The sequence below is a fragment of the Sinocyclocheilus grahami genome, unplaced genomic scaffold (assembly GCF_001515645.1).
Source record: "Sinocyclocheilus grahami isolate Dianchi unplaced genomic scaffold, SAMN03320097.WGS_v1.1 scaffold1097.1, whole genome shotgun sequence".
NCBI classification, from domain to species: domain Eukaryota; kingdom Metazoa; phylum Chordata; class Actinopteri; order Cypriniformes; family Cyprinidae; genus Sinocyclocheilus; species Sinocyclocheilus grahami.
Genome location: NW_015506276.1, coordinates 273,583 through 286,434, shown reverse-complemented (window position 1 = coordinate 286,434; position 12,852 = coordinate 273,583). Strand labels below are relative to the sequence as shown.

Genomic DNA, 12,852 nt, shown 5'->3' with positions numbered 1-12,852 from the left:
CACACACACACACAACACTCACACTCACACTCACACACACAACACTCACACACTCACACTCTCACACTAACACACACTCACAGTTATTTGCCAACCAACACTAAACCTCAGTCAAACATTCATATAGGGATTGAATGGCACATTTATGCCCATGTTTCAGTGGTAAATACATTTCATCCGCATACAAATGATAGTGAATCCCAAATTTCTTAAAAATAGAACCTGAAGGGAGCATATAAAGGGAAAATAAAATTGGTCCCAAAATAGAACCCTGAGGAACCCCACACACAAGAGTAGAAGAATAATCCCCTAAACTGACTGAAAAGGACCTATCTTTCAAATAAGAAGAGAACCATTTTACGGCTAAGCCCTGAATACCAACCTAGTTCCTAAGATGATCAATGAGAATGAGAATATTATAATCAACTGTATCAAATGCCGCAGTAAGATCTAACAGAAGTAAGACAACCAACACAGCTTCCAGAATCATTGCTTCGTAGGTAATCATTAGAAACCTTCAAAAGAGCAGACTCTGTACTATGGCCAGCTCTAAAACCTGACTGGACTCTCTAATATTTTATTCCTCATTAAGCTGTGCACACTCATGCACACACACACACACACGATCAGTGTTCATGTGTAGAAACGCGTTCAGGTGAATCGGTGTAACATCCTCGCGTCTCTCTGTAGGCCGCACCGCATGGGCCGCAGCAAACGAAGAGTCTCAGTGCGCAACGGACGACGCTGCAGACGAGATCATGGAGAGAATCGTACAATCAGCCACTCAGAGTCCCAGAGAACGAGGTCAACCCCGCGAACGCCGCCGCTCACGCGTGAACCGCAAATCACGTACGTTCAGCTGCAGAGTTTGTCTCTTCACTTTTTAAATGAAAAATTGAATTTTATCAAATGTAACCATTTACTGAACATTTAGACAAAATATAAAAGGAAATCATGTTTGATCCATCATGCTTTTATGGCTCATATAGTCTGATACAGTGAGAATATGGTGGAAAAAAACAGCTCAGTTTTATTCAGAGACTCAAGCAATTTGGTGCAGATGTTGATATTTATATTTACATTTACATTTAGTCATTTAGCAGATGCATTTATCCAAAGCAACTTACAAATGAGGACAATGGAAGCAATCAAAATCAATAAAAGAGCAATGATATGCAAGTGCTATTATATAATATATGATGAAATTCTGATGCTTGTAATGTAAATCAATGAGATCTTTATAACAGTGCAGCAGATACTGACATAAAATGATCTAAATAAATAATACATAAATAAGTAAAAACAAATAAAACCACAAACATGTTAAATAAAAAACACAAAAAATGAATAAAATAAAACATCGTAAACATGTAAAATTTAAAATAAATAATGGTAAAATAAAGACAATATAAAATAAAAAATACTTAAAAATAATAAAATCATAAAAATGTTAAGTGTTTTATTCAGATTTTTTTCCCACAAATAATTTATTTATATTAATTATTTGTCTGATGATTTTATAATTTTTTTTATTTTATTGAATTTTCAAAACAACAAGACAGACAGAACTTTATTTTATTTTTACATTTTTACAATTTATTTAAATTTCAGTGTTTTTTTATTATTTAGTGTTCATCTTGAAATATTACTAACAATATAAAAGATGAAAATAAGCATGTTAAATAAAAAAGACAAAAACTAAATAAAAATACATAACATCATAAAAATATTAAAATAATGTTAAAATTAAACACTTAGGATATAAAAATATATAATCCAAATAAAACATCAAAATGTTAAGTTTTAAATCAATAATCTGACACCAAAAATAAAACATTATTTGAATTGAACAGTTTGATTATAGCAATATAACGTTTACATTCACATTTATGCATTTAGCAGTTCACAACAGAGGAACAAAATTATGATTCATAAGTTATTCTGACGTTTACTTGATAAAAATCAGTCAAGATTTGACACGAGAAGCAGCAGCTGAAGCTGGACATTTGTACAATTACACTAACAGAGCTTTTACTGGATAAAAAACTCTAAACTATCAATCAGAAGGCATGGAGCAGATTGTGAGTTTTGATCATGTTCATCATTTAGAAGCCTTATAATTTCACATATGAAAAATGATACAGTTGTTCTTGTGTTCTTGAGTTAAGCAGAGACTAATGCTAACATTGTGTCTCAGTGAGGAGGACTCTGAAGGGCGGTCTGACCGCAGAAGAAGCTCAAGCGCTGGGATTGGACACATCAGAGATGCCGGTGTAATGGGACGTCCCGTCCGAAGCACACTGACGCTGTTGCCTTCAGTAGAACTCATCTCAAGTCAACAGAAAATCTGTAAAAACACGGTTTAATAATGAAACGGCTGCAGAATCTTTCACTGGTCATATATACAGCAAAGCTCCGCCTACACACTGTGTGTTTGATTCTAAGCCACGCCCCCCTCATTACATACACGCCTCACCAGCCAATCACAGGCCGTCACTGTGATGATGTAAAATCCCTTTACAGTTTAGTTCAATGAAAGGTAAAAATAAGATGTTTTTCCCCCGACTGAACACTTATCTCAGGGTTTGACTGTCGTTTCATTAGAATTTTATTTCTATTTATAACTATCAAAAATAGAGGAACGGTGAAATGTGGCTTTAAATGTCCGGTCACTTGGTTCACTTTATGTTTGCGTCGGTCAGATCAGTGAAACTGTGGTCTGATACTTTGGATTATTTATTGTTAAATGTACAATATTGAGGGACAACTTTCAACAGATATTAAATGTGTGTATTTTTTAAATCCTACAATCCTAGATGTGGTTTTCAGACAGTAAAACACCTTTAAAACACGCACAGACTTAGTGAAATTTTATTTTTGTGCAGTTCAGTTTTATATCTTTAACCCTCGTAATTCATTCAGGTCTGTTTTGACCCAGAAGAAATAGAAATACAGAACAATTTCTAAACAATGCATAGTTTTTAGTAAGGGATCCAAACTTTGCAGATGCTTTAAGATCCTCAAAATACACATAGTTAATTTTTTTCTTTCAGAGATATATCGCGTTTCGTGTTCGGGTCATTTTTGACCCGGGTTTGTATGGAGAACCATTGGTGTCAAAAATACCTTCTTTAAAGTAATCTATGAAGGTATATTAGTGCCAAAAACATTAGTAAAATATTTTTAGCCTTTTCCCCACATCTCACATACTTCTGGACTGAATTTTGTTTTGGTGAACATGAATATGTGTGACTATTGACCACTGCAGCAAGAAAAACTGACCATTTTAAATCCGAAAGTGAAAGTTTATGCAAAGTAAAATGAATTTATTTCATTTTAAAAGTTCTCAGAGTAATATTTATGTTGTGTTAGAAATAAATATGTCGGTTTTCATACATTTGGACTATTCAGGAGATTTAAATTCAAAGGAATTTAATTAAATTCTGTTCATTCCAAAGGGGTTAATGGTAATTCACAGATTATATATTTTTTAATAAATTTCATACAATGATATTTTCCAATAAAATATCTAATCAATATTTAAAAAATACACACATATTTTGCATCTTAGTTTTTTTTGGTCTGGTCCATGTGTAATTTGAAATGACAAAGAATTTCTCAATTTTTAAATGAATAACAAAGGGTTAAATGCAGTAATAACATGCATAGCAAACTTTGAATTTTTTTCCACATTCATGCATTCATGAGAAATTGCTGATGAGATACAATATGGTTTTTAGTTAAAAAATATTAAGGTATGACTGTTTTATAAAATAATGATTCTACGTGTCCAAACGGGCCTAGGATATGAAAATAGTGTCAGATTTTGAATGCATTGTGAGGGTTAAATGCCGTGTATACATGTTTCTTGTTTTGGTCCTCTGGTTTCTATAAGCATCTTTTGTTTGAGATGTGAGTGTTTTAAAGCAGATTTCCATGTGCCTTTGACACAGAAGGAACTACAGTAACTCACTCAGTCATGTTTTTGAGATCTTTTAACAGAAACCCAGAGGCCTTTAGGATGCTCCTACTTTTATGTTCTGTCTGTCATCATCCTCCACGATCGTCTGAGGGTTTTGTTGCAGCTTAACGTCCATTATTATTATTATATGGGAAAACAAGACTTTATAAGATTTGTATGAGCTCTACATCAGATGCGTTCTGATTCTAAATGTACAACATGGTGAAAGTATTTTTGACGATGAACGAGACTGTAAATGTTAATGCCCTTTTGTTTTCTTTTGTAATTTCTGTAGATGTTTTTTTTCTGTACATGTTAATTTAAGGAAGACCACTGAAGCCATAAACGCCACGCTCGGCGTTTCTCTCGCCAGCAGCAGAACTGGATTACAGTGTTTGAACAGAGAATTGTGTTCGGTTTTTACTTGCCTTTTATTTCAGAACACGAAGCTTGCATGATCCACTCGTCTGTTTGTACCTGCTGAAACATCAGCAATGTTTAGTTCGTTTCTTGAGCACATGGAATCTGAACTCATTTTGCAGAATTGAAGGCCTTGTACTGTAACGTTTTTCACTTTGTTCTGCATGCGTCACACCCTGCAATAAACCCCTTTCTGAAATAAGACAGCTGGATCTGTGCGTTTCTGACACGATCTGCATATTTAGTTAATAGATCAACTAAACAGGCCTTTGAATACATAAGAACATGTCTGTATGAATGCATGCTTTTATTGTTTTATTCAATTAAATTCAAGTTTATTTGTACAGCGCTTTTTACGATACAAATAGTTGCAAAGCAACTTTACAGAAAAATTAAGTTTCTACAATATTTAGTGGTAGCTTATCAGTGTTGACTCAGTTAATGTACGGGTACCTGTAGCTTGTTTATTGAAGATGCAGGACAACCAGCTAGCAGTGCATTACAGTAGTCCAGTCTAGAGGTCATGAATGCACAGGTATCATGTTTCGTAACTTGGCAATGTTTCTAAGATGGAAGAATGCTGTTTTTGTAACATGGGTAATATGATTTTCAAAAGACAAGTTGCTATCTAATATAACACCCAGATTTTTGACTGTAGAGGAAGTAACCGTACATCCGTCTAGTTGCAAATTGTAATCCACGAGATTCGGCGTACTGTCTTTTGGTCCAATAAGTAATATCTCTGTCTTATCCGAATTTAATAGGAGAAAATTATTGGTCATCCAATCTTTTACATTTTTAACACACTCCGTTAGCTTAGATAATTTAGAAGTTTCATCTGGTCTTGTTGAGATATATAGTTGAGTATCATCAGCATAACAGTGGAAACTAATCCCGTATTTTCTAATAATATTACCAAGGGGCAACATGTATATCGAAAATAGCAGAGGACCTAGGACAGATCCTTGTGGCACTCCATGTTTTACTGGTGATAATTGAGATGACTCCCCATTTAAATGAACAAGGTGGTAGCGATCGGACAGGTAGGATCTAAACCATCTTAAAGCCTGCCCTTGAATACCTGTATAGTTTTGTAATCGATCTATTACAAAACTATACAGGTATTTTAATCTTTTTTATTTTATTTATTTTCTGTATTTTTTTTATTTAATTCAATTTATTTATTGTTATTTTATTTGTTTTGTTCAATTGTTTTTCCAATTTTTATTTATAGTTTTTTTTCCATTTACTTATTAATTTATGTATTTATTTACATTCCCGTTCAGTGTTTTTGTTTATTTTATTTTTCATTTTTTGTTCTTTTTTTTAATGTTATTTGTTGTTTTTATTTTATTTATATGTATTTTTTATTTATAGTATTGCATTATTTTTATATTATTATTATTATTATTATTTCATTTTTTTATTTACTTTGTTCTGCATGCGTCACACCCTGCAATAAAACCCTTTCTGAAATAAGACAGCTGGCAGCGTTTGATTGGATCCTGACACCTGTAGAGAGTAATAAATAAACTGATCATGTCTGATCATATTTAGTTAATAGATAAACTAAACAGGCCCTTGAATACATAAAAACATTTTAAAGCGTTTTTATTTTTTATATTTTATTTTAATTTCTTTTTCAGCATTTCTGTTTATTTTATTTTTATTTTTCATTTATTTTAACATTATTTTTTGTTTTGTTTGTTTATTTATTATTATTATTTTATTTCATAAATTTTTTATTTAATTATTCTTTGTTTATTTTGTTTTTATTCATTATTATTTTGTGTATTTATATATAATAATTATTTTTCATTTATTGTATTATTTTTTTTACTTTATTATTGTTATTATTATTATTATTATTTCCTCTATTGAGATTATTTAAACACGAGCCGCAGTTCCATCTGAGGCCGGCAGATGGCGAGGCCCCGCCCCTCAGTGAAAGCGCTTATAAGCGCGTGACGCAGCAGAATCTGTGGTCTGTTCTGCAGAGTGTTCATCATTTTTTCTTAATTAAACGCGTTATTAGCGGTCATGGCGCAGAGCATGCTGCTGTACTGGAGCTCGGGTTCTCCGCCGTGCTGGAGAGTCATGATCGCGCTGGAGGAGAAGCAGCTGCAGGGATACAAACACAAACATTTGTCTTTTGACAAGAACGAACACAAGTGTGCAGAAGTGAAAGCTCTCAATCCCAGAGTTCAGGTGCGTTCAGATGCATTGCATGCTCCTGCTCTTTATGATTTCTTATGATTGCATTGGGCGTTTACTGTGTATGCAGCTTTAATTCAGCGACGGAACAGTTGCCAAACTTTGGTTTTAATGTTGCACTTTTTTTTTCTTTTTTTTTTGCAGGTTCCAACATTCAAGCACGGAGACCTCGTCGTGAACGAGTCGTTTGCTGCGTGTCTGTATCTGGAGGTAAACACTGTCGTGTCGTTACGTAATTCAAGTATTTGTAAACCCTTACGTTGCTTATAAATCAGTGTCCAGTCGATCACACACAAGCCAAACGTGTTTTAATTCTTATCAGAAAATAAGATGGTCAGCAGAAACAGTCAATGCACCTGTAAGCACCTGCAGAGAGGGTGAAATTACATTAACCGACTCTTGTTTAGTTAGTCTAGTTATGATTGACTTTCTTTTACATCTGATTATGGAAGCCCATTTCCGCCATGGAATAAAAAAAATAAAAAGGTAATTGCAACTTTTTAAAATCACAATTCAGACTTTTTTTCAGTTCTGAGGGGGAAAAATAATTATACAGATTTAGGAGATATTTAAACTCAGAATGGCAAGATATATACTTGTGAGATATAAATTTAGAATCGCAAGATATAAGCTCAGAATTGTGAGATATAAGCTCAGAATCGCGAGATATTCATTTAGAATTGCGAGATAGATATTCATTTAGAATCGCGAGATATAAGCTCAGAATCGCGAGATATTAATTTAGAATCGCAAGATATTAGCTCAATCGCAAGATATTAATTTTGAATCACGAGATATAACCTCAGAATTGCGAGATATTCATTTTGAATCGCGAGATATAAGCTCAGAATCGCGAGATATTAATTTAGAATCGCGAGATATAAGCTTAAAATCATGAGATATAACCTCAGAATTGCGAGATATTCATTTAGAATCGCGAGATATAAGCTCAGAATTGCGAGATATTAATTTAGAATCGCAAGATATAAGCTTAAAATCATGAGATATAACCTCAGAATCGCGAGATATTAATTTAGAATCGCGAGATATAACCTCAGAATTGCGAGATATTAATTTAGAATCGCGAGATATAAGCTTAAAATCATGAGATATAACCTCAGAATAGCGAGATATTAATTTAGAATCGCGAGATATAACCTCAGAATTGCGAGATATTAATTTAGAATCGCAAGATATAAGCTCAATCGCAAGATATTAATTTAGAATCGCAAGATATTAGCTCAATCGCAAGATATTAATTTAGAATCGCAAGATATTAGCTCAATCGCAAGATATTAATTTAGAATCGCAAGATATTAGCTCAATCGCAAGATATTAATTTAGAATCGCGAGATATAACCTCAGAATCGCGAGATATTCATTTTGAATCGCGAGATATAAGATCAGAATTGCGAGATATGAGCTTAAAAATATATCACAACATTTCTGGTATTTATTGCGATAACGATATCAATGACGATAATTCAGGGAATCCTGTTTCTTTAGAGAAAAGTATTATCTTTCCTATTTTTACCCAAATTGGGGTGTTGTGAGCATTACCGAGTACACACGTAATGTAATGACTGTTTAATTCATACTGGAAGTCGGAGCGCGCTCTTGCGCAGAAACTCCACACATGCATCGCAGAAGTAATAGCACTGACGACGCTCCAGGAAATCCCTGATATGGACAAAGTATCCAGTTATTGCTGAATAAAACACACAACGGAGATAGAGAAATTTTAACTGATAAAACATGAAGACAATGAACATACGATTGCACAAAATATATGGTTTATCTGTGTTCTTCAAGCAATCTTGGGTATTTTTATAAGGAAATTATATTTACTATGCAATGCTAATCGACATAGTCTTTATCACTGTATATTATACTATCATTCTGTAATATGAAACCACAAAAAGATGTTTTTTCAAACACTCAACTATGATATTAAGTTAATTTGGAGAAAAAGCATGTCAATAAATGATATCTTTGGACAACAAGTTTGTGAACAGGCTCATACACATGCAAACTGTATTGCACACGTGCTACTGTACTACATTTATTCAGATCGATTTTTTGTGCACTGTACAGCCCTGACCAAACCAGTTCCAGATTGTAGAAGGAGCTCCTCATTTAGTGATAAACGCCTCCTCAATTTCACGTCCGCCTTTCACGATGTTGCTCCCCACTGTTGCACACAGAAATATGTCAACAACTAGACTTTGTCGTTATTATCGCGGGAAGACTAATTCTTACCGTGAGGAGAATTTTTACCGGTATATCGCAAACGATAGGATATTGCCCATCTCTAGCAAGATATCAACTCAGAATTGCGAGATATTAATGTAGAAGCGCGATATAAACTCAGAATCTCGAGATATAAACCCAGAATCAAATACATGTGTGAAATAAACATACTTTAGATGACAAAGTATTTTTCACAATTAAATAAATATTTACATTACATTTAGTTATTAAGCAGATGCTTTTATCCAAAGCGACTTACAAATGAGGACAATAGAAGCAATTAAAATCAACAAAAGAGCAATGATACGCAAGCGCTATAACAAGTCTTGGTTAGCTTAACGCAGTACACGCAGCAAGTTTTTTTAATTATATAATAAAAAGAAAATGGATAGAATAGAAAAAGAATATAGCAAGCTAGTGTTAGAGGCCTTTTTTGCTTTTGTTAATTGTATAATAAATAAAAAGAATACAAATAGATTAGAGAAGCTAGTGTTAGTTTTTTTATTTATTAAAGAAAACAAGCAGTTAGTAAATGAATAGAGTGCAAGTCTAAAAGGGAAAGAATCTGAATGACAGAACCTAGTGATGCCATGTAGACAGAGAAGAGAAGTGGTCCAAGAACTGAGCCCTGAGGCACCCCAGTATCTAGATGTTGCGACTTCTCACCTCACCTCTCCAAGATACCTTTAAAAAATATATAATTAAATAATATATATTTAATAAAAATATAATTAAAAAGGAAGTAAACACTGTAACCAACAGGGCACTGGGAAGTTTGACGATTTTAATTCTTTTTTTTTTTGCACACAATTCAGATTTGTGAAATATAAACTCAGAATTGTGAGAAAAAAGTCATAATTGTGAGAGGAAAAAGTCGCAATTACCTTTTTCATTTTTTAAAATCCATGTCAGAAACAAGTTTCCATAAATAACAACCCAGTGGATTATAGTGGAAATAAAAGAAGTATTGTCTATCAAACTGGGATCAGTGACAAATAATAACTTACTAGTACTAGTTTCCAATATTTTTATCATCAAATACATTTTTTTTCTAGTTCAGAGTAGATACTATTTTTATCTTCCAAAGCAGTCTTTACTTTATTTGAGATTCTGACTCAGTTCTGATGTTATCTTTAAAGTTTATATTGCTTGATGTGGGAAAGCTTAGTTCAGTTTAGTTACACATACACATTATTTACTTTAAACACCAAGAAAAATATCAAAGTGACTCTAAAAACATGTTTATCAAGGAAGAGTTGTAACAATAATTGCTTTTTTGTAATAAAGTAATAGATCCAGACACTACAGATCCCAGACTGATGACTAGTCAAGTCACCTTTATTTATATAGGAAAATAGTGTGTCAATAATGCAAAGTGTATAGTAAACACTCAATTTTCAGTTAAAGGCAGTTCATCATTGAATTCAGAGATGTCATCATCCAGCTCAGTTAAGTTTAAATAGTATCTGCGCAATCAAGTCAGCGATATCGCTGGAAATGAAGTGTACCCAACTATGAACGAAGAATGAAGAAAAAACCTTGGGAGAAACCAGGCTCAGTCGGGAGGCCAGTTCTCCTCTGGCCAGACGAAACCAATCAATTTGGTTTCAATTCAATTGAGTGACAGGTGGATTGCCGCTGCTGTCACTGCCGTCGATTCAATTTCAGGCTGCAGCAAAGTCCGATTGTGCAGAGGACTCAACTGGTTCCTGTGGTATAATGGGTGTGTTTTTGGTTTCTAGAGCGCGTTTAAGTCTCAAGGCAGCCGTCTGATCCCAGACGACCCGGCTGAACAAGCGCTCGTCTACCAGCGAATGCTTGAGACCAACAACCTGCAGCAGAAAATGTGTAAGTGCCCTCAACAGTCAGATATTTAGATCATTTTATGTCAGTATCTGCTCTACTGTTAGAAACATCTCATTAATTTACATCACAAGCATCAGAATTTCATCATATAAATATCAGCATATATACAAATATTTTTGAGTCTCTGAATAAAACTGAGCTGTTTTGTTCTCCATATTCTCACTGTATCAGACTATACGAGTCGTAAAAGCCTGATGGATCGAACATATGCACTGTTTTTTGTTCAGATGACGTGGCTTTCTACGAATGGTACGTTCCTGAAGGAGAGAGGCATGAATCGGCTCTGAAGAGGAATAAAGAGAGTTTAATCGCCGAGCTCAAACTGTGGGATGGATACTTGGAGAAGGTCAGATTTTATTGATATTTATTTATAGTATAAATCATGCATTTATGATGTCAGATTGCTGGTCTCATTGTGAATGATTCATCAGTTATTCTTTTCATCTAAATGTAATGATAGTCATTGTTTTAGGCGGCTCTTGCAATTAATTGCAACCTAATGTCTTATCATTAGTTCATGCAATAAAATGATTAGAGTTATGGAGGGAGAACTTGAACTTTGGCCTCCATGACTTTTAAATTTCTTTCTGAAATGAATGGCGTTACAACAGCGTAATGGATTATGAATGCACGTGTTGATTGCAGCAATTCTTCATTAGTAGAGGAGATGCTGTTACTGTATTTGAGGGCATGATAATGAGCTTCTCTAACGATGAGTGTTTGTTCATAGATGGGTAAAGGCTCGTACCTCGCTGGCAAGAACTTCACTATGGCTGATGTGGTTTGTTTCCCCGTCATCGCGTTTTTCCCGCGACTTCAGTGAGTGAATCGCTCTGGATATAAAGCGTTTTTCTTTTTTTTTTATCTTCTCATTAATGAAAAGTTGTTGGTCAGATGCGTTATGTCATGAGTGGTTTATAAAATAATGATTCTTTGAGTTTGAAAGCAGTATCAGATCTTGAATGCATTATGAGGGTTAATGATTGATGCTGTCAGGTGAAGGTTCATGAGGCTGGTTTAATGTTTGATCTGGTTTCAGCTGTCCTCCGGAGCGTTGTCCCAGACTGATGGAGTACTACAAGATGCTAAAGGACCGTCCCAGTATTAAAGCCAGCTGGCCTCTTGAGTGGCTGGAGAAACCCGAGGGTGAAGACACGTTCAAGAACCTGTGAAGAACATCAGGACTGCCCAAACACCACTTAATTCAGTTTTATGTTCAACTTACTGTATTAAATCACAACCCTTGACTGTGATCAGTCTCCTTTACAGTGCAGCAGCTTCAGTTTGTCTGATGTTTGATAATTAACATCAATCATTTATCTTTAACCCAGCGGGCCGCTTTGTGTGAACTCATTTTTAAAGATAAAGCTTGTTGTTATTGTGGCTGTCATGATTAATGTCAACAGCTGTTATTGTTTTGGGACTAACTAAGTTTTATCCTGCTCATGCAAAATAAAGAACATATTTACCATCATTACAACAAAAAAGAAAGAAATGCGGTTCAGGTTCAAATTAAGAGCACTATACAAGTTCAACCTACTGTAAGTGCCCCTATGATGGATTTTTGAAAATTGCCTTTAATGCAGTGTGTAACACAGCTCTAAGTGAATGAAAACATCCCGCAAAGTTTTAAATCTGAAAGTGCACCGTCTATGAAGTAGGTTCAGGTTCAAATTAAGAGCACTATACAAGTTCAACCTACTGTAAGTGCCCCTATGATGGATTTTTGAAAATTGCCTTTAATGCAGTGTGTAACACAGCTCTAAGTGAATGAAAACATCCCGCAAAGTTTTAAATCTGAAGGTGCACCGTCTATGAAGTAATTGTCTCTCAAAAGAAAGAGTCGACTCTGAATTATTTAAACGAGTCATTTTTAAAACAAATCCCAAGCCGTTTCGTGTTGACGTCACGTACCCCTAGTGGCATGCAACATAATTACATGGGGCCCTAGAACCATCATAAAAAGGTTTAAAGCATTTTTTTATTATCAAAAATATTTATTGACACTAATATAGTAGTGCTGGGGCACTGCCTCAAAAGAAGGTGACCACCAGAGACAAAAATAATACCTAAATCTGTGGTACAATATCAGAAAGTATTAAGCTGAAAATGCTATTGCTACTTGATTTAACCTTCACATT

General features: G+C 34.3%; 2 protein-coding genes across 2 annotated transcripts; both read left to right on the top strand.

Annotated features, from left to right (window-relative positions):
- Nucleotides 1-659: 659 nt before the first annotated feature.
- On the top strand, nt 660-3,489 carry LOC107566733 (FH1/FH2 domain-containing protein 3-like; the record flags this gene model as incomplete). The annotated part of the gene is made up of 2 exons (XM_016252258.1): nt 660-849; nt 2,198-3,489. Coding segments are annotated over 2 exons (270 nt in total), but the record flags the coding sequence as incomplete, so codon positions are not given.
- Nucleotides 3,490-6,325: 2,836 nt separating this feature from the next.
- Nucleotides 6,326-12,198, top strand: LOC107566738 (glutathione S-transferase A-like). The gene is made up of 6 exons (XM_016252267.1): nt 6,326-6,589; nt 6,740-6,805; nt 10,588-10,693; nt 10,939-11,057; nt 11,442-11,530; nt 11,751-12,198. The coding sequence occupies exons 1-6, from the start codon at nt 6,422-6,424 to the stop codon at nt 11,881-11,883; spliced, it is 681 nt and encodes a 226-aa protein (XP_016107753.1). The 5' UTR covers nt 6,326-6,421; the 3' UTR covers nt 11,884-12,198.
- Nucleotides 12,199-12,852: the final 654 nt, after the last annotated feature.

Bases quoted from the DNA above. Each gene is read 5' to 3' on its own strand.
- LOC107566738 (XM_016252267.1), top strand. From the start codon at position 6,422: ATGGCGCAGAGCATGCTGCTGTACTGGAGCTCGGGTTCTCCGCCGTGC. The intron at 10,694-10,938 runs GTAAGTGCCCTC...TTTTTTGTTCAG, and splicing joins CAACCTGCAGCAGAAAATGT to ATGACGTGGCTTTCTACGAA. The intron at 11,058-11,441 runs GTCAGATTTTAT...GTTTGTTCATAG, and splicing joins GGGATGGATACTTGGAGAAG to ATGGGTAAAGGCTCGTACCT.